At 39.1% G+C, this 23,671-nt stretch overlaps 1 protein-coding gene across 1 annotated transcript; it reads right to left on the bottom strand.

Annotated features, from left to right (window-relative positions):
- Positions 1 to 4,586: 4,586 nt before the first annotated feature.
- On the bottom strand, positions 4,587 to 22,526 carry CASP8AP2 (caspase 8 associated protein 2). The gene is made up of 9 exons (XM_054396459.1): positions 22,478 to 22,526; positions 21,371 to 21,451; positions 20,285 to 20,385; positions 19,053 to 19,127; positions 17,653 to 17,768; positions 14,593 to 17,093; positions 8,201 to 11,162; positions 6,340 to 6,439; positions 4,587 to 4,683 (listed from the first exon to the last, which is right to left on the bottom strand). Exons 1-9 carry the CDS (start codon positions 22,524 to 22,526, stop codon positions 4,627 to 4,629), a joined length of 6,042 nt encoding a protein of 2,013 aa, XP_054252434.1. The 3' UTR covers positions 4,587 to 4,626.
- Positions 22,527 to 23,671: the final 1,145 nt, after the last annotated feature.

The following is a 23,671-nucleotide window of genomic DNA, read 5'->3' as shown; positions in this document are numbered from 1 at the left end:
GCTGGTATTAGACTTGCACCTTCTGGGGCAAGCTACTTTTCCCAGGAAGATGAAGACTACCTTACCTTTGCAATATGAAATAAACCAGGCCAGGGTACAGCACTGTGAGAGCTGCACACTTGGGTGCCCACATCCAGACCAGCCTTTGTTCAGTGCTGCTATCTAAACTGTGTCAAGGAGAGCTGCATAGTCTTGGGCTGGGCTAATTATCAAAGTCCACAATAATATGGACAACTCTGGTCCATATTCACAGGTTCAACCCCCTTTGGTTTAACAAGAGCTGGGCAATTTCCTCTCTGTATTTATTTTTTCTTCCCTGTATTAACACTTGTGACCTGGATGGGTTTGCTTTTGCAGGCACAGTATTTTCAAACTCTGATGGGAGAGGATGAGCCAGCCACTGCTGAAACCTACCCATCTTTCCTATCAAAGCCAATTTTGCTCCTGAAACACCTCTTGATTGATGTCATAGAGTCTTCTAAGAAATCCTTGAACTTGTTTCTTGGTGTGCTTTATTACTGTTGCCCTTCTTTATGAAGACAAATTGCTAAAGATTATTTTGCAGATGCTTTTAGAGCAAAGACAATTAGAAAAAAAACTTAATGGAAATAGCTGTGGGTTGCTGGATTGACACCAAAAAGAAATGCCTTTAGTCCAGTCAACTATTGGATGTAGAAGGACTATGCCTTAGAGAGGAACTCTCGAAGTTCAATACCTGATGCTCTATGATTTCACTATTATGTGTATCTCCATAAATCATAGACTCATAGAATGTCTTGAGTTGGAAGGGACCTTAAAGGCCCTAGTTCCAACCCCCCTGCCACAGGCAGTGACACCTCCTGCTAGACCAGGTTGCTCAAAGCCTCATCAAGCCTGGTCTTAAACACTTCCAGGGATGAGGCATCCACAGCTAGTCAGGGCAACTCACCCCAGTATCTCACCACCCTCATGGTAAAGAACTTAATCTTGATCTCTGAACAAATCTTTGTTGCTTTCAAACAAATCTTGCTCTCTGAATTTCCACTAAGGGTTTTTAAGCTGAATCTTGTCAAAACATACGCAGTGGATAGACCAATTCAGTAACAGCAAAAAGGAGTACCACTCCCAAAGGGCTGCCAGCTGCATTATTCCAATGAAAAGTTTTGGCTGCAAAAAAGTCTTTCTCCTCTGTAACATTCCACTCAATGCTAACCCAATACTTCTAGGAAAAAAAGAGGAAAGTTGTAGGTTTGTATTCATAAGTGGTTTAAAGGTTTGATGTAGTCTGTGAAATCGTCCAACTTCTGATCCAGTCATATCTCTGGGGTCTCTATGGTGAGTACTACATCCAATTCTGGAGCCCCTGTAACAAGAAGGATCTGGATGTGCTGGAACATGTCCAGAGAAGGGCCATGAGGATGATCAGAGGGCTGGAACTCCTCTCCTATAGAGACAGACTGAGAGAGTTGGGGCTCTTCAGTCTGGAGAAGAGAAGGCTCCTAGGAGATCTTACTGTGGCCTTCCAGTACCTGAAGGGGGCCTACAAGAAAGCTGGGGAGAGACTTTTTAGGATGTCAGGTAGTGATAGGACTAGGGGGAATGGAGCAAAATTAGAAATGTCCGTGCCCACAATAGGGGGGTTGGAACTAGATGATCCTTGAGGTCCCCTACAACCCTGACAATTCTATGATTCTATGTCCACTAAGAAATAAGCAGAGTGCATTCAGAGTAGTAATGGCATCAGAGCAGCAGGTAATTGCTTCCACGTTTATTGGCCAGAATATCAACATAGCTACTCATTTGTACAAACTAACAGAAGGCAATTTTGATGCTGCTTCACAGCATTTGGAGTTGTCAAGCCATTAGCCAACAGTTCTAGAAAACGTTTTCATTTACCTGAGGTTTTACAACTAAGATTGTAGATTTACATACAGTACATTTTTGCATCTAAGTATCAAAATTCTTTTTGGAGGAATAAATTACAGACAATGGTACAAAACCACTCCAAGCCAACCTTTGTTCAACGAGAACATGTGTGTGTGGACTTTACAGTTTTATTTTTTTTTTTGCATTACTCTTACAGTAAGCAAACTATTTAGTTTATACAAAATAAACCTGGAGTTTCATATAGTTAAAAAAATCATCTTTGGCTAAACAAAGCTCCTTCTATTTTTATACATATATTTATATATATACACATATCAGATATCTTACATGACCATGTAGGAACCTGTACACATACTTACAATAGAGCATTAAAAAAACAAAGTTTCATAATTTACAAAAAAGGATTCCAAGTCAGAACCAAAACAGACAAACCCCTGTCCATTCCCACCCTCCTCCATCACCTGTACAGATAAGAAAGTAAATAAACAGTTGAGGAATAAACTACTTTGTAACAAAACACGGCCTGCTTTTTTGAAACAGAGGAAGGACTTCAGTGGAGAGAAGCTACTTCCCTCAGTGCCTTCAGTACTGTGCACATTTTGATCTCTAAAGATATGGTTTAAAGAATACTCTTAGTAGATTCCATTTTCCCCCCAAACATGAATGCTGCTCTGCAAACTGACTATGCTGAGAACAGATTCAGTTAGACATAAATCTCCAATGAGCAAACAATTGTCACACGTTTCTAAAGAACAAGCACGGGTAGGGTATACCAATCCCCCACTGCAATCCCTAGGTGCTGCTGGCATAGTATGGAAGATGACAATCATCAAAAGCAAACGTTTTGAAGCAAGCACATTAACATGGAAGACTGCCAGAGCTGACATCATCACCCACTCAAGCCATTTCTTGCAACAGTTTCCAGAGTACTGCCTAAAATGAGGATGATGCACTGTTTGGCAGCACGACAACCCACTCCATTGGTCATGTTTACAGTGCTTCAGTGGTGTCAGTGGCAAGTCACTATTAACAAATTATCTGATGGTTTATTAGAACGAGAAGTCTGTCTCATTAGTTGGAGAGGAAGCAAAAACCCATTATACCGAAATGGAAGAACTGGGCACTGGATTCTGGAAAAAAAAACAATCCTTAATTTAATCCATGTTGTAAATCAACGCACTTAGGTGGGGCTCTTGAAGTCTAACTAAACTCAGTAGATATTCTGCCTGAATAAAGACTACAGCAATTCTGATCCTCAGTAAAGAATAAACCCTGAAATAGCAGTGAATTTGTAATAGAAAAATCTGTGTGACTTCCAGGAATGTTCCTTAGGAGGAAGGAACTTGAGATAAAGCAGCCATACCTATGAGATGTGAGTGTGTATGTATACACACACTTTTAGTATGTCCTGGTTAAACTGGAAGTAGTTATAAGAGTTCTTTAAAAGAGAGCATAAGGAATTTCTAATGTACTAAACAATTTGTGGAGATACATACAATTGCTGTCAAAATATGCCAAGCTGACAAGCTTTGGAAATGGCTTGTTTCTACTGAAAACTTTTCTCCTGGTTAATAAGCATAAAATCATATTTGATGAAACTGTAAAGGACTGTTTCTGAATTAATTCTGAAATAAAATAGTCAACTTCATTTTTTTTTTTATTTTAGAACATTCATTATGAGGACCTAAATAAAGTACCTTTCCCAGGTGTAATTTGCAGCAGAAAACCAATTTTTTTGTCTTTTCCAAAGCAAAATAAAAAAAAAAATTAAAAAATATAAAATTATATTTTTCATGGAGAAAGCACCCCTCATTTATTCCAAATTCAATACTAAGCATTTTTAAATAGCATCAGAACTGCAAAATGTTTTTAATTACAAGACAGTTCTTTGTAAAGGAACACTCCTTATGGCATTTCACAATTTAAAAGAAACTGAAAAACTTCACTGCATTAATGGCTGGCTTCACTTTCACAAAGGTTGGGACTCATAGGACTTCAAAAACAGAAAGCTAAGGGTCTAGGCTAGACAACTGGCTTAGATTTTTTCCATTGTCAACGATGACAGATGGGCACCCTCAAGGAGAATTCAATTTATCCCTACTGAAGTAAGAAATGGCTTACATGACGATGAAGAAATGGTTTAAGGTTGTAGATAAAGCCTACATACAGAGCACAGATCCTCTCCTTGGAGCCCACTATGAACAACTGGCAAAGCAGCAAGAATCACCTTGCCATCAGAATCCAATTGTGAGGTAAGCAGCTTTTAGAATCACTGCTATCATTGCCTTGCCTTATTTTAAGAGAAGGCTACCTTCTGAGAATGTGCTTCAAGGTAACTAACACAATGTACTTCTCATTTTCCAGGATTATCTACCAGCTGGATTCCAAAGCACTCTTACTTATTAAAATGGTAGTTCCAACCAGTTAAGCAAGATCCATCATTTTCACTTGACTCCACACCCTGGTCTTTGCTTATAGAAGACTTTTAACCTTCAGGAGATGTCACCACTGCTCCATTTGCACATGCCCATTCTTTACCAGACAGTTTGTTGGCAAAGTTCCCCTTAAGTTATTTTGACAAAACACTTCAGAGGAAACATGGACAGTGAGTAAATAATTAACAGTGCATCAGATTTACCAAACTTAGTACTTTCACTTGGATACCTCCCACTAATCCCAGCATATGAGCGCTGTGGTTGTACTCTATCATTGCTGGTAACAGTTAAACCCTGTAACCATGAAAGCAACTTGGTGGTAAGTTTACTTGCACTTGGATTTCTTGAACAGCTTCATTAACTGCTTGAATCTTTCTGAAACCTGTTGGAGGACAAAAAAAAAAAAAATAAAGACATATCATTAAGATTGATCTGACAGCATTTTTTTTTTCAAGAAAAAGAGACCACTATCTTGTTTTTTATTTGCTTCCAATAATTTTAGTGGGATCGCTTTAGAAGCAGCATTAACAGGTTAATTGGATGCATGTCCTAGTTTTGCTGGGACAGAACCCCAGGCCAGCCATGGGCTGCAAGCCATCAACAGCTCTGAGTCAGCCAGAAAAGCTGACTGGAGTTGGCTCACAGGTGTATCCCAGACCGGGAGCATCACGCTCAGTAGAAAGGAGGAAGTTTGCTAAGAAGAAGGGAGCATCCTTGCACTCCTGCACCTTTGCCAGCCTCAGTATAACTTTATATACCTTGTACTGACATTGGTATCAGTTTGGCTACTTTTTTAAAACCATTTTCATTTCAACCTGTGAGTCTCCTTTTCCTGATCCCCTGTGAGGAGGGGTTATCAGGTGAGAGAGTAACTGCTGTAGTGGCTAAACAGAAGACAATGCAGGAAATCTTCCTATACTTTTGACATCTGAAACAGCCTCCAGGTTAATCACAGTGTGCTAGAGCCAGCTACTGATTTAAAGACAAGTTTCCCTACAACAAGGAGAAAAAATGAAGGCTTCAAAGTCAATTAGACTTGAATTTTACCCAGTATAACTGTTAGTATGATTCAAATACAAGCACAAAAGCTTATTTTGTACTTCAAACCTCCCAGAGTTTACTGGTTATTTTATACCCTCTTACTCAGCTACTGCTTCAGGTGTTTATGGCTCATCATGCAGCAATCTGCCTCCTAGGGATTTTACAAAACTACTCTGTAGATGAGAGTGAGACATCCCTTTGCTGAGCATAGCTACAGCTCACACAATGATCTCATTCAATTGTAAGTTAGTCTTTCCTATTGCTATATACATATTGATACAGAGTATCTACTACCCACAATATAATTAACTGACAAGAGTGGCATAAATGCAGAGCTAACACTATTTTTTCCAACCATGCACACCAACAGCTTCTAAACCCTACCAAGAGTCTGTAATCAGACAACACAGCATTCTAGAAGTCAAATCCTGAGCATGCAGGATTGCTTAACTTTGTCAAATGGGCCTATCTCCCATTTTAGATTTGCAGGATAGAGATTAGGATAGCAATTCAAGACAAATACAATGGAAACATTCTGCAGCAGTTTTGACATCTGTATGTTTTGAAGTTTCTTAATTAAAGAAAAAAAGGAAGCATTTTCATGAAAAATGTCCCTTCTGCAACATCCTGGTATTTTTTTCCAGCTCTATTTCAGTCCTTTTCCAGTTCATTAAATACATGCAAAGGCTTTGGGCCTCTCCAAACTGCCCTTCTTTATCTAAGTGCTGATTCAACAGAAGATACAATCCTGTTGTCCCTGGCTTACAGCAGTTTTGAAGTACCAATCAACCAAACAGGTACTTAAGAATCCCTATAATGTGTATTTTAAAAAAGTAATAACTAGGAGACTCTAAGATTCTTTTGTCAAGAACCCCCTCAACAAAAGGTACAAGGGAAAAAACTATTCCAAATTAGCAGACTCCAAAGGTTTTCCTTCAGCTCCAATCATAAGTGTAGCAGCATAATTTTTATCAAATTTAAGAATGACAATTCCTACCTGATTTGGACTTTTGTTCAGTCTAGTGGCCAAGGACACAAACGTTTTGCTTGATGGTCCTTTTCTCTGACATTCCAGTAAAATTTCTCGGTCATCATTTCTATAGCAAAAATGAATTTTTAAAAATGAGTACTTTATATATGTGTACATGCACAGAAACAAACTAAATACAGGCATATATAATATTCCAGATGTTTCCAAACTACAAAACATGAGCTGAAAGAGCAGCGATGAACTGATAGAAGATCCTCCCCAATATCAGCACAGTGTAACAGAGTTAGTACAAGTGGTAGTGGAGATTGTGCTACCCTATTTGGAAGGGCAGGAGTATTACAACAGAGTTAGCTCCACATCAAAGTCATCAAAAAGAGCTGCAGGTTTTTAAAGCAGACATTTAAACTTGAATTAAAAAGAACCCATAAATTCATCCGGGGCCAGAAGCTGTAGGTGGACTTGCCTCAGTTTGCAAGGCGAGGCAGCAATTCTCACATCAAGCCCACTGATGTTCAAATATTAAACAGTTGTTTGACTTCTACAAATGGATTGATACAAGAGAGCACATCTACTGCTCACATGAAAATAAAGGACCAGGAGTCTATTCTTCAGTGTGTCACCAGTTTGCTGCTTGTCTCATTAATGAATTTAGGTACGTGTAAAATGCATACAGATGCAACCATTATCCAGTAGCTACTGTGTGTCTTTGTTTAAACCTGCCATATTCAAATAAATTATATTTCATTTCCTCCATTTCAAAGAAAAATGTAATGACTGATTTTTTTTTTAAGGCGTAGTTCAAAGATGGACAAAGACTGTGACACACAAACCCCCTGAGGAAAACTGTAGCGATTTCTTCCTATTCTCATTGATTTGCACATTAAAAGTCATATTAACTTTTTTAGTCTTTTCTTTCCGTGAAGGAGTTGATTTTCTTTTAAAATACTACCTAAAAACTTATTTGTATCTGAACTATAGTTCAGAAAAGCCTGTTCTGAAAATTTTAGAAACCCCTTTATAAAGTGTTGATGTCAAGTTGTATAAAGAACAGCAAAACTCGCCAGCTACAGTTTTTTAAGTGTAAGAATACACCACAGTAACTTTGCAGATCTCTTTGACACATGTAGTCACCACATTTGTCACCAGCACCCTACTAACTGCAATATATGGGCTATAGATTGAGCATTGTAGACCCCAAAATAGAAACCTGTTTGCTCTCATGCCTTCTCTCAATGAGGGAAATCTTCAGCTGCTCTTCTTTACCTAGTCACTGATGCCTCCTGGCCTTGCAAGAGCATCAAAGACCTCAAGCCCCTACCTGTCTGGAATTTTTACACAGGAAAGGAAATGGACAGAGGAAACAAAAACTACAATCAGTGCAATATAGCAGCATGTAAGCTTTATAAAGAAAAGCAGAAACTACTTGTTTTGGGACATCCGAATAAATGATGGAATTAGTTACAACATAGAGAAGGCTGCTTCTTCAAGGCAAACCTGATTTAACCTACATAAGAAATTACTAAAATGTTTTCTCTTCCAAAGGTTTATATGGATTATATTAATTATGAGTGATATGATTATCCTTAACAGGTTTCTATGAAAGCTGTCCATTTCTTGTTTTCCCCTAGACAACTGTTAGAGTAAAAAGATAAATACACTTTGGCACCTTTCAATGGTACCCTAAAGAGAAGACATCAATCTCACAAAACCATCCTGCACACACAGGACATCACTCCACTATTTCCAGAAGGATATAGAGCTACTGAATAACTCTGGCCATCAGCTAAATAGCTTTTTCTTCATGCTGCTCACTGTATCACATAATTAAGAAACCTGAAACAATCAAACAGATCAAGTCAGAAATTACCTTGTCCAGGAAACTACTACTTCTCCTTTCTTTTTAATGATGTTTTTGGCATACAGACTGGGTGATGAAGCAGTGGAAGGCAAAGGAGAAGAGTCTTTGAAAGAAGGAGAGTCTTTGTTCTGCTGCAACTCATTCTTCTTACTGGAATTTTGTTTGGGTGTTGAATTTACCTCTTCACTTTCATCACTCCCTTCACCTGCTGATTCAGTTTCTTTTCGCCGCCTTTTTGAGTTGGAATTCTCTTCAATGGCCTCCTTTTTCCTTTTTTTACTCGTTTTATCATCAGTACTTATCTGGCATCCCGCATCAGTATTTGAAGTGGATTTCCCTTCAAGATTACATTCACCTGCTACAGTCTCATTGGAAAGCTCTTCTGTTAAGTCTATAAATGCATCAGAGCACTCCTCCAGTTCTTCCTTTTTATCACTGACTTCTGAGCTTCCTGTCGAAGTTTCCTGAGCCCTGTTGTCTGCCATGGATTCCACTGCGCTACATGAAGTTTCACCAACAATATCCCCTGTTAAGTCTGTGTATGACTCTCCACTGCATCCAGCAGGAAAAGAAGAGTGAGATTTAATACCCACTTCATTTATGTTTTCAGATACTTTCAAACTGCATGCCTGGGATTGCTCAGAGCCCTCATCTAAGCTCTGAGTGTTCTGGCTCTCTGTGTTTGAAAACTTTCTGTGGGGTCCTAGCAACCCAGTAGTCTCTTCCTTTCCAATGCTATCATGAGACTCCTTAAGAGGCTGAGGTAAGGCAGGGTTTTGTCCTTGACCAGTGCTGACATGAGGCAACCAATTAGTCTTACCCAGATCTGGTTTGACGTTTTCTTGCACAATGGCTGCTATGGCACTCTGACTGCTCTTTTCTTTCTCCCCACTTCTCATTACTACTTTTTCAGTCTTGGCTGAGGATGCCCGCACCTCCTTCACTGAAGCCAGCTGATCAGATGCTGGTGAGGTAGACGGCACTGCACGCCTGATCTTCACAATAAAGTGATCATTGGATTTCTCCATGATTACTGCCTGCATTGGTAGGCTGGAGCGACACTGAAAACCGGGAGCAACAGGCCGACTTGTCCACGATGAAGAACAACTTGATTTACTGCTTGAGTTATCAGATTCTAAAGCCAAATGAATGTCTTGTTCAGTGGCATCCTCCTCTTCAAGAAGTGCATCTTCACTGTAATGTGCACTGAGAACACCCTCAGGAGTTGAGCTAGAATTACTCTCAGGTTTTAGGAAGCTGAGGTGAGCATCCGATTTCAAGGGTGAAGGAATAGTTAAGGAAACAGCTAAATCTTCAAGCAGGATAGAAGAAACAAATGATTTATTCTTTTGTAAATTGCATTCATCCTCTTTACATGAAGCTGCATTTGTAGGAACGTCAAACATACAGCTTTCATCTAGTACATCTGGGTCAACAGGTAGCTGAAGTGTAGCTCCTAAAGAAGGAGCTCTTAGAGGTGAAACAATAGGCCAGTTAACATCTTCTACTGGTCGAGATTCCACACATGCCTCCTTTGGGGCAAACTCCTGTAGCAGTCCAGCAGTATTACCTTTGCATTTATGACTGTCTAAAAGCTGTTTCTCTGGAGTTCTGAATTCCCACTCATTTCGGTCGATATTGCCACCATTTTTTTCTAAGAGATCAGAACCTTGCAATAAGCTTTTGAAAATTTCACCCATTTGAGCATCACTTACAAGATTAAACGTAAGGCTGGAGGCTTGTTGTTCCGTGAGAAGCTCATAACTAAGATCAGACTTGTTAGCATCTCTGGGTAGCTGGAATCTGTCCTTTTCGTATTTTACCCCTTTCAGTGGGGTGAGGGTGCCTTGCAAATGATTCTCTTTAGAGAGGTGCACTTTGTTTTGGGAATTCCTGGTGTTATCAATGGAGTTAAGACATTTTGTAAAGGCAGCTTTTGGTGCATCTGTTTTATTTTTCTCAAGGTGACACTTAGGCTGCTGAGAATCCACAATTTGTTTCGAAAGGATATATTCTTCAGGCTTCTGAGCTCTGGCTTTCAGGGACTTTTTTCTAGATCTTTCCACATTGTTTTTATGATTGATCTTGTGTTTTTGCTTTCCTGCTCTTTCAAACTTCCCTTCCTTACTCTCCTTTCTCACATTTCCCACATCACACAGTTTTATTATAATTCTCCTTATCTTTTCAAATATGTAATCAAGCTGTTCATCTACAAATTTCCATAACTGTTTTTTCATATCTGAGACTTGTTGTTCAAAAAGACGGTCAACTATGGCATGCTTTTTAATTTGTTTAAGTTTGGACTCTATAATACCACAGATATTCAATTTTAAGGTATCACCTAATGTAGACATCTTGGAAAAGTCCAAGTATTTTATTAAGGATGTAAAATTTATGATACCAGATTCTATAATTCTGTGAAAATGCTGAACTGGGAAGTGCACCTTGAACTTCATGTAATTTTTCCTCATTTGTTTTCGTATAGCTCTTAGCATCTGCATGACTTCTTGTACATTTGAAGGTTCAACAATAACATGAACTATTTTTTCAAGGCAAGCAATGCTCACTGTTTTATTTTTCTTCAAATCCTTCGGAGATCTGAAACTCTGATTTTTATGCCTCTCTCCATTCTTCTTTGTACTTACTTTCACAGAAATGTATTTTCCATTATCTTCACTGCAATGTACAGTTCTGCCCTTTTGATTCTGTGGACTGCTGCTCCAACTTCCTGTCTTAGGAGAAACTTTTGGGTTTGACAGTTTTGTATTTTCACAGTCTTTTTCTGGTTTAGCTTTCTCTTCATCACTACTTATGATTTCTCCTTCTTCTATTTCATCTGAAGAGATACTCAGCTGGGACTCCATCTCTACATGTTCATCAGACATGCTAACTGGCTTTTGATTTTCCTTGTTTACCTCCTTTGACAAATTCTTTGAAGGACAGACGACAACTGTACTTTCAGGAATTAGATCTACAAAAAGAAAAGAGTTTGCTGATGACCATAAAGAATGCAATTATAAAAACAGATATTTTTTCAGAAAAAAATGGAAGATTCTCGTCTGTAAAGCGACCATTCAGAACTGATTGTTTGAAACTGCCAATGTCAGCTCAGGAGGTCTGAGCTTTAACGAGTTTGGGCAGTTTGCTTCAGCAGCTGCTAGTTTAACAACTTTTCCTGAGCTTTGGAGAGCAAGTAAGACCCCAACATTTGACACACACAAACAAAAAAAGAATTATTTATCTCACCAATCATAGAATCACATATTGTCAGAGCTGAAAGGGACCTCAAAGATCATCTAGTTCCAACCCCCCCCACCATGACGCAGGGACACCTCATACTAGATCAGGTTGCTCAGAGCCACATCCAGCCTGGCCTTAAAGATTTCCATGGATGGTGCTTCTACCAGTGCCTCACCATCCTCATGATGAAGAGCTTCCAAACATCCAATCTGAATCTACCCACTTCTAGCTTTGCTCCATTCCCCCTAGTCCTATCATTACCCGACATCCTCAAAACTCCCTCCCCAGCTTTCTTGTAGGCTCCCTTCAGATACTGGAAGGCCACAAGAAGGTCTCCTTAGAGCCTTCTCTTCTCCAGTCTGAACAGCCCCAACTCTCTCAGTCTGTCCTCATAGGAGAGGTGCTCCAGCCCTCTGATCATCCTCGTGGCCCTTCTTTGGATACGTTCCAGCACTACATACAGAAAAATCTAGCAGTTTCCCTCAGCTTTGCATCATTTACTTTAAAAAGTTTTCAGACCACTGCACAAGCTGGATTTCAACTTTAACATCATTAGGGATTAATATTTATGTATAGTATGTGGCTTTTCTTTTAACAGTTTTACAACAAAAGCCAAAATTATAAGAACAAATGACCCATTTATATTTACATTCAAATATCTTTTCCTGAACTTGCTAAAAAGGTTCTTTTTTCAATAAACTGACTTACAAAACAACAATAAAGAAGAGTACTAGGCATTGCACATAGGATAAAACTCCCATTTCAGTTTCTGATGCATTTCAGTTTGCTAGCACTGTAAACAAGCACAACAGCAGAAAAAGCTTTTTTCTTTGAACTGGAGGCTTTCTCCAAAATTTCTAGTTCCTGAATAACAGGAATGAGATATGCAATGGGAAGGCTAAAATTCTATCAATTAGCATGCCTTACTCTGCCTGACAAATAAATTTACTGCCTGTTTTATCTTTTTGAGATATCATTAGACATGCATTTAATAGTTATTTAAAATTCAAACTAAATGGCATTTTGCTAAGGAAAATCAGCTATTACAAGCTAGCTACAAGCAGCATGTTACAAAAGATGAAAAGATAAGCTCATTTTCACTGTACAAGAATTCCACTGAAGTGCCTATGTAGTGATTAATGAGCTTTGAAGTTAATTCTAGGCAATAATAAAACACTCTTCTGTTCAATCGCACGCAGACTGCTTAAAGACCTCTAACCAACATTTAATCTCAGAAAGATTGTATCTGAATTGAGCTCAATAAAAAAAAAAAAAGAACTCGTGATTAACACTTTAAAGCAATATTTGAAAATGTTTACTTGATACAGATTTTTACAGGGGCAAAAACATTCCATTTCAGTTTTATGAGGATCATTACCTTTTCAAACCAATCGCTTCAACGTTTTGAGAAACCAACAACATGAAAGTGGCCAAAATGTAGTTTAATGTATGTACTCATATGCTGCAGAACAGTAAAAAGGTGACCACTGAATTCCAAGGCCAGAAGAAGCCACAGCCAGTTGATTTAACTAATGCAGAACATTTGACATGGATATCATAAGACAGAAAACAGAGACATCTAAGTTTCTAACTTCAGAGCTAAAAATCACTGCTTTCCAACTTATTGGCAAGTTCGGGACAGTGTGGATAACTCTAAGATGCAACTCAGGCTAACACTAAAAAATTAGAAAAATAATTTTATTTGATATTCATCTACTTTGATCTCCAAGCTGTCCTGTCCACCCAGATATTTCAAAAAATACAAACTACTGTAGGAATTTAAATACAAGTTGTTAAAGTAATTTGCACTTAAGAGTTGCCATTTCAAGAGAAACAATTCCAGAGTAAACTGGATTTACAAAACAACCTAAGGATTGTTTTGAAGCATGAGAAAAAGGACTTATATGCCACTCTACCATTCCCCCAAATTTCTAAGAAAACATTTTAGAAGTTCCAACAAGACATTAAAGGAAGAGTTAAATTCACACAATTAACAGATTTAAACTTTGGGTCATCTATTTTCTCTTCCTGTGACTGCTGTCTTTGTATTTTATCTCCCTGACATCTTATTTAGGAGTTAGCTCTTACTTCATTAATGATAAAACCTAATGTTCTATATGTTCTACTTTTTCCCTACCAAGTGACTCATAATTATATATATATATACACATAGATACACACACACACATACATATAAATATTCACAGTGAAATTCATTCAGATGGAGAGCACAGCCTCATCTGATATTCCTAGAAATTAAGCCTGAGGTACTCTCTCCAACTTTCTCATAAATGAATACTTGAAAGAACGTGATCCTAAATAACTTCTGCCTCTACAATTTCAGAGAAAAACCTAATGAGATCTATTCAGAACTAATTGCAGTTAAGAAACCTATACTCTTTTTTTTTGAAGTTAGTACATAACTCTTATTTCAACCATTCGTTTGTCAGTAATGACAAATTCCATTTTTTTACAGCACTAATGTTCAGTTGGCTACAATTTCGGCTGCTCTCTTAAATGGTTCCACTACAAACAAAATGGACCATAGAGATCTATACAATTTAAAAATCATCATAGAATAGCTTAGGTTGGAAGGGACCTTAGAGATCATCTACTCCAACCTCACTGCCATGGGCAGGGATGCTCCTCAACTAGAGTCAACTGCTCAAAGCCTCCTCCAGCCTGGCTTTAAACAACCCCAAGGAGGAGGCATCCACAACCTCCCAGGGCAACATATTCCAGAGTCTCACCTCCCTCGTACTGAAAAACATCTTCCTAACATCCAGTCTCAACCCACTCTCCCTCAGCTTAAAACCATTCCCCTTTGTTGCTAGGTGTTGCTAGACACCCTTATGGAAGTCCCTCTCCAGCCTTCCTGTAGGATCCCTTCAGGTACTGGAAGGCAGCTCTAAGGTCCCACCCCAGAGTATTCTCTTTTCCAGGCTGAACAACCCCAGTTCCCTCAGCTTATGCTCATAGCAGAGGTGCTCCAGCCCTTGGATCATCTTTGTGGCCCTCCTCTGGACTTGCTCCAACAGCTCTGTGATGTTCTTACGAAACAACAAATACTTTTAAAAGGCAGTTAAAAGCAGTAACTTCTGCTTTCCACGGATGAATCTTCTAAGTCTTTATGCAGAAAAGAAATTAGAATATACAAGTACCTTTGTTGTAACTCTTTGCAAGACCTTTGCAGGGACTTTCCATCTTAAGTGCTTTAGCCAAAGGGCGCATGGGACTGTTCAGTGGGCTGATTGCCTTTGGAATATACCTCAAGTGATTGAGATCAATGCTCAGTATTGAGCTGTCATCATCAACAGGAACTGGATTAGTTTCTCTCTCCTTAGTTCTAGGATACATCTCACTAAGACAAGATGCTGCTGTACCAATTTCAGTTAGGTTTGGCTCCAGGTCACAAGCATTCTGGTCAACTAATGGTTCACTCTTACCAGTTAACATAGTTCTGTCAAGTGACTGAGATGTATTTGTATTAATTTTGCAGATACTCTTTTCCTCAGGGGGACACTCTACAGCCAAATGACCAACATCCTTCACTGCTTCCAACGAAGAGTCTGGTTTTGCTTCATTAATATCATCTGCAACATCATGGGACTCCAAGTCACCAGAACTTTTGGCTTCTGAGTCATCCAAAACAAGGTTTTGAGAGCCATGTTTGTCTTCTGAACTTTCTGTGTCAGTAGCTAGCCATGTTTTATGTTCCTCTTTCTTCTCTGCTGCTGAATCTGGAAGGACAGCCATACTTTCTTTGATAGATTCACATTGCACCACTTCTGCTGTTGGTAGATCATCATCCTGCATCACACCCGCTCTCAGAGGCAAGACTTCACACTCTGCCATGCTCCCTGCCAACTCCAGGGGCAAAGATTCAGAGTGGTTCAGATCTCTTGCTGCCGCTGAAGCTTCTGATTCAACCAGATCACAAGCCTCTGCTGCTTCTGACAATGTCTGAGCCTGCATCTCATCATAAACTAGTACCTCTGCTGCCCCTGGCAAGGCTTGGGGCAGTACCTTACCCACTTCTGCTTCTGATAAGGTTTCTGAGCTCAGTTTATCATTTGCCACTGCTGGCAATGCTTCAGACTGTGCTGGATCTGTTGTTGCTACTTTCAAGGCTTCATTTTCAGAATTGACAGAAACAGGCAGTGCTGGTTCCACGTTGCTTTGAACTGCACTGTCCAAAACTTGCAGAGTTGAACTAATTTGCTCTGTGGGATCACAGTTAACAGGGTGGTCAGAATCCAATAGTTCTGCCTGCAGTGTGAGCTCTGTATTTCCCTCATCAGTGGCCTTCTGTGAAAGTGCTTTAAGCCCATCTGTTGGAGAGAGACATTGTTTCTTAGCAGGAGAAAGAGTTAAATTTAGCTTTTCCATAAAGCTAAGTTTTAAATCTTTCCTTTTTGTCCCAGTGTGATGATCCTTCGTTTTGTGAGCTTTATGGTCTTTCGAGCTATCTGCTACTCGGGATGTGTCTACTAACTTACAGGATTTGTTTCTCTCACTTTTTGTAACATCTGTACCTTTCTTGGATTCTTTCACAGATTGGTGAGAATCCTCTTTCAAAACTTTTCTTTCATTTCTGAAATGTCTATTTGCATCCTGATCCTCTCTGTCTCTTTTCCTTTTTTCTTCAGTTCTGTGTCTTTCTGATTTGGAATGCGCTGTTTCCCATTCATATTTACCACTGCTTTCCTTCAAGCGTGCATATTTATGCTCTCTGCTGTTGGAATTAGAAGGTGAAGTCCTTCCCTCTCGAGAAGTGTGATCATTTGTTCCCCTGTCTCTCTTGCAGTCAATGTCTTTTCCTTTTCTAGACTCTTCCACGCGACATTTACGTGACTCATGAAGACTCTTGGAATGTTCATTCTTTGAGTGTGGACTACTCCCTCTACCAGACCTCCTTGCCTGCTCTTGTAGCTTTTCATTTGGCTTAGATTTTTGACTAGCATTTTTTTCATCTCTATCATGTGTTTTAATGTCTTTCTTCAGTACATTTTGTGATCTCTCATCAGCATACAATTCACCTCTTGTCTGGTATCTGTCTTTACCAGCAGTTTGTTTCTCCCAGGAAGAAACACTCCTTTCTACTCTTCTTTCTACACTTGGACTGCATTTGAGTCTCACACTCTGACTTTTTTGTTGCAACTCATTTTTACTTGCCTTCTCTGAGAGGGTTTTCAGCTTTTGCTGAGGATCTGAATTCCCCTCTTCTCCATCACCACTGTTTCCAGTGCTCTGATGTACTTCTCTTTTGTATTTGTTGACATTTCCCCTACTGTACTGTTCATTACTTTTAATTTCTTTTCTTTCCTTTCTGTTGTCTTTGTTTGAACTATGGTCATGGTTTGGTAGACAGCTGTGAGTACCACCATTGCAGAGCTCTTCAGGAGGGTATTTCAGCAAATATGGTGTGTTTCTTTTTTCGGCAACAGCCTTCCCATTGTCCATATTATGAGATGAGTAACTGTGGTGTGCATCCTTTGAACACTCATTTTTAATTCTATGCTCCATCTTCACACTGTCACCTAAATCAGAAGATCTGAACTTGGAATCTTTTGTTTTACATATCTCAGAGCATCTTCCGTTATTTGATCCTGGAAGGTGTGTTCTGGTGAAACTACTTCGATGATTGGGAAGTTCTGATAGCCTGTTTATAAAACAAAAAAAAAAGTAGGTTACATTATTTTTAAATTTATTTAAACATAACTACAGCTGAATTGCAATGCATCCTTTAATTTCTAATTTTTTTTCTTTCAGCTTCAAGTTGAAAAAAAGAGGCATAACAAGAGAAGTTTAATAATGTCCATGTTTCCCACATTAAATGTATCTAGCCTCTTTGGCTAGTTCTACAGAGGTGGGTAGACTAGTAGACTAGTTCTGTAGCTGAATTTTGAAAGATATTATGTGCTTTGAAGTATGAAAGATGGGTAGAAAATGCACCAAGAACAGGTGATTCCACAAAACAAAAACAAATTCAGGCAAGTGGCCATCCTTTGGATTCCTCCTAGTTTTCTTGAATTAGAAAACAAAGACCTCATTAAGCAAAGACATTTACTTCCCCTGATGATACAACTACTAAACCAAACAACTGTTTATTAAGTAATGGTTTTCTTCATTAGTTTCACTTAAAATACATAGAAATGTTTCTTACAAGTATATAAACATGATCAGACAGAAAGTATGTTTTCCATTCTGCCTAGTTGTACCTTTGATGGAGATTACTGATTTCTTCATCCTTACGGTTAATTTCCACTCTTGCCGTTTTGATAAGTGCTGAAATATTCTTTTTGAGGGCTTGGTTTTCATTCTGTAGAATGACATTCTGTTTTAAATATATAAAAAAAAAAAAAAAGACAGTGAGAGAGAAAAGGAGCATTAGCTAGGGAACCCAAACATGTAACAAAAAACAATACAAGATAACCATTAGAAAAAGTCCCATCATGTGCACACTGACAGTAGAATATACAGAAACTGCTTTGGAGGAGTCAGAATTAAGTCAGAATGATTGAGATCCAAAAGAGGGGGTTTGTGTGTTTGGTTCTTTTTTGTTTAGTAGTTGTTGGAGGTTTGTTGGTGTGGATTTTTTTTTAATTAATTTCTTAAAATGCCTTTATTTGTGGGGTGTTTTGTTTTGTTTGAATATCACTTACATTTATATTCCTCTTTGTATTCCTGGTAATTACTTAAGATGTTTTAAGGATATAATTTATTAATACTGAAAATATGCCATAACCAAGTAGCTATAGAACCAAAAAATTCTAATCCACTCCTCCACTTCTTTGCTTTACTCAATTTATTACTTTCTTAGCCACTGTTTCAAATGAAAGATGTAGATTTTCAGCACTTTCAGAGAAAGAGGGTAAATGTCTTTCTTTCAAGGTATCAAAACCAACTTTGGGTGCCCTATCATTCTAATATTTCTACATGTAGTGTTCTAGAACCCTATCTGCCAGTCCCAGGCAAAGCCTGCTCAGAAAGGCAGACAAATTTTGCAGAAACCAACGCACAAGCATCACAAGGCAGAAACACTGCTTAATGCTGCAAAGTCTAGAACCTTTGAGACTAGATCTGCAATACCAGAGGAGCATGCTGTAGAATTGCCCAAGATAATCTAACTACATGATAATCTAACTATTTAGAATGACACAGCCTGGGCATACTAGCACAAGCTGAAGAGCTGTTCAGCCTTATCACAATGGTATTATGCTCAAAGCAACACGGACATACTCTTCCAGTTCTAGTGACAGGTCAGGTACTTTGAAACCCTCTCCCAAGTGCGTTAAAGATCTATTTAAAAAAAAACCAAGAGAACTAGATACCTTTCAGATAACTCTTCATTTGCCATGCTTATTCTCTAATTAAGTAGTCAAAACAGAGCTTTTAAGCAACTGAAGTCTGGGTGCAATGTCATGAAACAAGTGAGCTGACCCACCGGTTTTGTCAGTATGCTATCCTAGCAACTAGCAAGGCAGAACAAGCTTCTAGCACCTGCAGAGATGCTTTACAGGATGGATCAATTCTGGAAAGCATATGAAATTAACTCTTAAAGCAATATTCAGTTTGCTTCACATAAATCTCAACAATATTGCTTTTTGAACTACAGTACCTGTGCCTGAATTTCCTTAAATTTCTTCATCAATTCTTTAATTTGCTGCTGACATTTTCCATATTCTGCCTGCAACTGTCAAAGAGAGAAGAATTCACAGCACAAAAGCAGACTTAATTACAGAGTTAACTCAGCTAGATTTATAGTTAGTTAACACAGTACTGTATGTTACAAAGCTCTGCGTTGTTTTTTTTTTCCCAAAGTAATATATTAAAATGAAAAGCTTCAATATGCTCCCACAGGTATACAAGTCTCTAAAACATCACAAACACCCTAAATAAGAGTAAATCTATGTGTGCTTGCTCAACGGTAATAGACTAGAGAGTAACAGGAAGCCACGGTATTGTGAAATTGAAGACACCATTACCAACAAGCAGGCATTCTTAGAGCCCTACAGATAAGGACTTGTCAGATTTCATATAATAGAAAAAAGATATGGAAAAACACAACAAAAAGTTACTACAAAGAAACCTGGACTGCCAAAATAGGCTGCAAAGGACATGCTCCTGTTAGAAATCACAAAATTACACAAAATACACTTGGCATGAACCCTTATTTAGAAGTAGACGGCGACAAAACTTCCACAGAAGAATGGAGAACTTCCCTGTGGTAATACTTTAAAGAGTCAACTGCTTTCAAACTTTCAAAGTGAAGTTTCATCGCTTAGCAGAGTCCTGCAGGTAAGGATCTTGCTTATTCTGTAGTACATGGCATCTGTAAATGTCTGTTCCTTTTACTCCAAAGCTCAAGTGAGTCAAGATGTGTCTTATGGACCAGAACAGGTGATGCAACACGAGTAACTGTTCTGTTGATTTGTTAGGAATAGTTTTCTACTACACAGTTGTCTTCAGACTCAAGGATAAAATTTAATTACACATAAATTAATCCATGATCTATTTGCTATAACCTAGTAAAATTTGTTGGGAGAAATGCCAAGACTAGCTCTGTTACCAGCCTTCTGAACAAGTATTTAACTAGACTATAATACAGCTGATACATGAAACACAGGTTAAGGGCATTAAATGAGAACAGACCAGGTCACAGAGTGAGAGATTTGCTTTTTCTGATAAATTCGTTGACATAATTAGTATGCTCTTGCTTTTACTTATTTAAAAACAGTTTCCCTATTTTCTGACAATGTGAGCATACTGACATTTTTTGTACTTTACACAGGAAAACTTGGAAAAAAACCCTCCAAAATACCAGAATTATTTAATCACATTAGTACACACCTCATTGTATGATGCTTCCTTTGCAGTCCCTTCTTCAATTAATATCTCATCAAATAAATTTAAGCTGTTTCCAGCTGGTGTAGAATTTGGAGCAGAATTGTCTGTAGAAAGAAAAACCGATTAGGTAAAGATTTTTCTGGCCAAGTTGCATTCTGTCGCTGAAGAAAAAAAACCTAAGACCTTTTCTGGAGAAATTCCTATTCTGAATTTCAATATTTATGTCAGTTTTATTTGGAGTACTTACATTTACATGAAAGGTAATGATGAAAATTAAAATCCAACTTAAAACGGTGTTAGAAAAAAAAAAAATACAGGATAGCTAATAACAAAGATGGGTGCATTTTAAGACTGTCTAGTAAGTTGCTTACGTCAAAGGAGAGCTATCTCACAGTAAATCTGTCTAATTTACAAAGCAAGAAGGGCTACACATTAGCAGTGATCTGAAGCTCCACAATTCCAGAGCAAACAGCAGAAAGCTAGAATGAACTATGTGCATCCTACAACTCCGTCAGCTTTTGGCCAGACTTCACCCTGGCAATATTTGCATTTGAAAAAGAAAAATTACTGAGAAAAGAAATACTCAGATGCCAGTGACCTACATATTCACAAACAGGTCAGTTGATTGGAGTCAAATGGAGTAACTGCAGAGTTGGTGTGGGGTTGAATACTGTGCTTCTTGTGTTAAATAAATAATCTTTGCTGCTTTAAAATCCCTCAAAAATATAACTCCCTAGCTGTAGTTCCAAAGAAATGAAAGAAAACAAAACCAAACCTAACCCAACACTCTAACAGCCCCATCATTTAGATAATAGTGCTTTTTCTTCCATCAGCCTGTGTACTCTAACCACCAAATACGCATTACTGACAGGACCTGATTTACTATACTTTTGAAATACAGATTCATTTGCAGGCAAATAATTTAAGTTAGCTATCAAACTGAATTGAAACAAGTAGCTACTGAAGCACATGAACACGTTTACACCAGCTAAGTGTAAACTTAGATAACTGTTGTTTTACTTGAAACCAGCCTAAGAAGTGCAGACTCTCTAAAGCTTGAAGCCAAGCAGCATGATGCAATTAACCTACCAGGAACTGGCAAACCATTGTCCAAGCCATCATAAATATCCACTGAGCTCTCATCACCTTCCTTGAAGGGGGAAGCTTCAGCTAAAGAAAAAAGACCAAAGACAAAAGTAAATATTTAGTAAACTCCAATATCTAACTTTCCTATAAAGTAAGCATAGCTATCATCCTAGACCAGCAGAGACTAGTAAAAGTAGTAGCACGGACCAATGAAAGACAGGGGAATTCTATCCAACAAGCTACTCTGCTACTGTGGAGAAAAGACATATAGTCACCAAAGACCAATGACAGTCTTGTAAGATCAGTTCCTAAATACTACAGGAATTGTGCAGGATGCAAATTATACGGTTTTAAGTACAAATAAATTTTAAAATTATAAAATAAGTCAACTTTATCTGAATCTGAAACTGTTTTCTAGAACACACTGAATACGTAAGTTATGCAACTCAGAAACAAAAATAGAATTAGTATGACAAAAACACTACCGTTGAAAGAAACATTTTTTTGCTAAACAAAGTATTGTAACACTCTGTATCATAACTCAAAGCATTTGTTTCAGTACTGCCATCTATTCACGCTCTAACTGGTGCTGTAAAAGTATTTTAATTCAAATCTCTTTGGTCTCCCTTCATGCCTTTTTCCAATGTCCCTTATCACTCTTGTCTCTTCTATGTGAGTATCTCCAATTCTGCAACAAATATGCACAGTTCTTCTGCGGCTGGGATACTCACAAATACACATCAGATCAGTTAACTGCAGAGCTGGAAACAATGTTACAGTACCTTAATTACTGGTACTATACCAGATGATTGTGTGTTTGTTCTTACAAATGGCAAACAAAGGAATGACATTCCTGTCAAAACACATGCTTCACTGAGATACAGCAAAGGTTAAATTATACACTGTAAAACAGAGGGGACAGACTAGTTCCAGACATCCCCTCAAGACATACCAGAAATCCAAACTACGCAGTTACAGCTTAAAATCCAAACTGAAACAGAATGTCTTACAATGATTCTGTGCCACAGCCATTTAATTGCAGTTGAAGTACATGAGTATTTGTCCTACCATAATTCACTGCAAAACATTAAGTAATGCAACACATCTTACCGCTGTATCGGATTTCAAACAGTCCCAGTCCATCCTCATCTGCTGCCATGATACAAACTCCTATGGCTTCTCCATCTATGAGCAAAACATCAGAGAAAAGACAACAGATTGACAATTTCAGAACATCGTATAACAGAAGCATCTTGAAAAACTTCAGTTACACCTCAGGTAGTGTAGCCCTTGGTCTTCAATGAAATCCAGCGAAACGAGAAAACTCTAACATCAAGATAACAAACGTAAAACTCTACTACAAAAAGTAAGACATTACCTGTACTGTAGGTAAGTATGCTGAAGAAGATCTTCAGCTGTACCTTTTATTCATATTAATAAGTAAAGATCCTATAAAGACATTTTGGTATTGAAACAAGCACTACATTGTCTGAATAGGTTATCTGAATGGGTATCTTACCCTGATTTGCCAATTCTAATTTATTTTCTGCTAGCTGTTTAAAAGCAAGCTTTCCCTGCTTGGCACCACCAGCAAACCAATAAAGAGCAGAGGCAGACAAGAAACATTTTGCCTACCAATGCATATAGTCATGCTCGGCCACAGCACGCACAGTACCGGCCACAACAGCTATTGCAGAATGACTTCAAGAGCGCACAGGCTTGCGACACCGATGCACAAGCATCTCTGAACCGAAAGCAGCAGCCTGCAACACCGAGGCACCCACTGCATGGAAAAGAGGAGCGCAGAAAAAGGATCGGGTGTGGGTGCAAGCCGAGGCACTGAGCAGCAGCCTGCCAGTTCAGAAGCAGCGGCCCTCATCCACTCCCCAGGCCTCACCCTCCCTGCACGGGCGGGAAGGGGCTCCCGCCCCAATTCCTGTCACGGCGGAAGCGCCCAGGACCTCTCGGGGGTCAGGGCCGATCGCGGCCCGAGAGCAACACAGCAGCTGCCGCGGCACGAGTGGCATCCCGCGCCCCGCAACCGCCAGCGGACTGGGGCGAGCAGGCTGCCCAGGAGGAGGGGCCAGGAGGGCGCCGCAGGTCCCGCGGTGGGCAAAGCCAAGTCGGGACGAACCGAGCAGCGGGATCTACGCACGGGTGGCAGAGGAGGAAAGCAACATTCGCGCGGGCCGGCAGGGCGACACACCGCCGAGCCCCCACCGGGACGGTGGTGGAGAGAGGAAAGGACGGGACGCAAAGGAAGAGGAAGACTCTGCTGAGGAAGACCCCGCGGCCCCACAGCCC

Source organism: Indicator indicator, chromosome 2 (genome assembly GCF_027791375.1).
Source record: "Indicator indicator isolate 239-I01 chromosome 2, UM_Iind_1.1, whole genome shotgun sequence".
NCBI classification, from domain to species: Eukaryota; Metazoa; Chordata; class Aves; order Piciformes; family Indicatoridae; genus Indicator; species Indicator indicator.
This window is presented reverse-complemented; position numbering and strand designations above follow the sequence as displayed.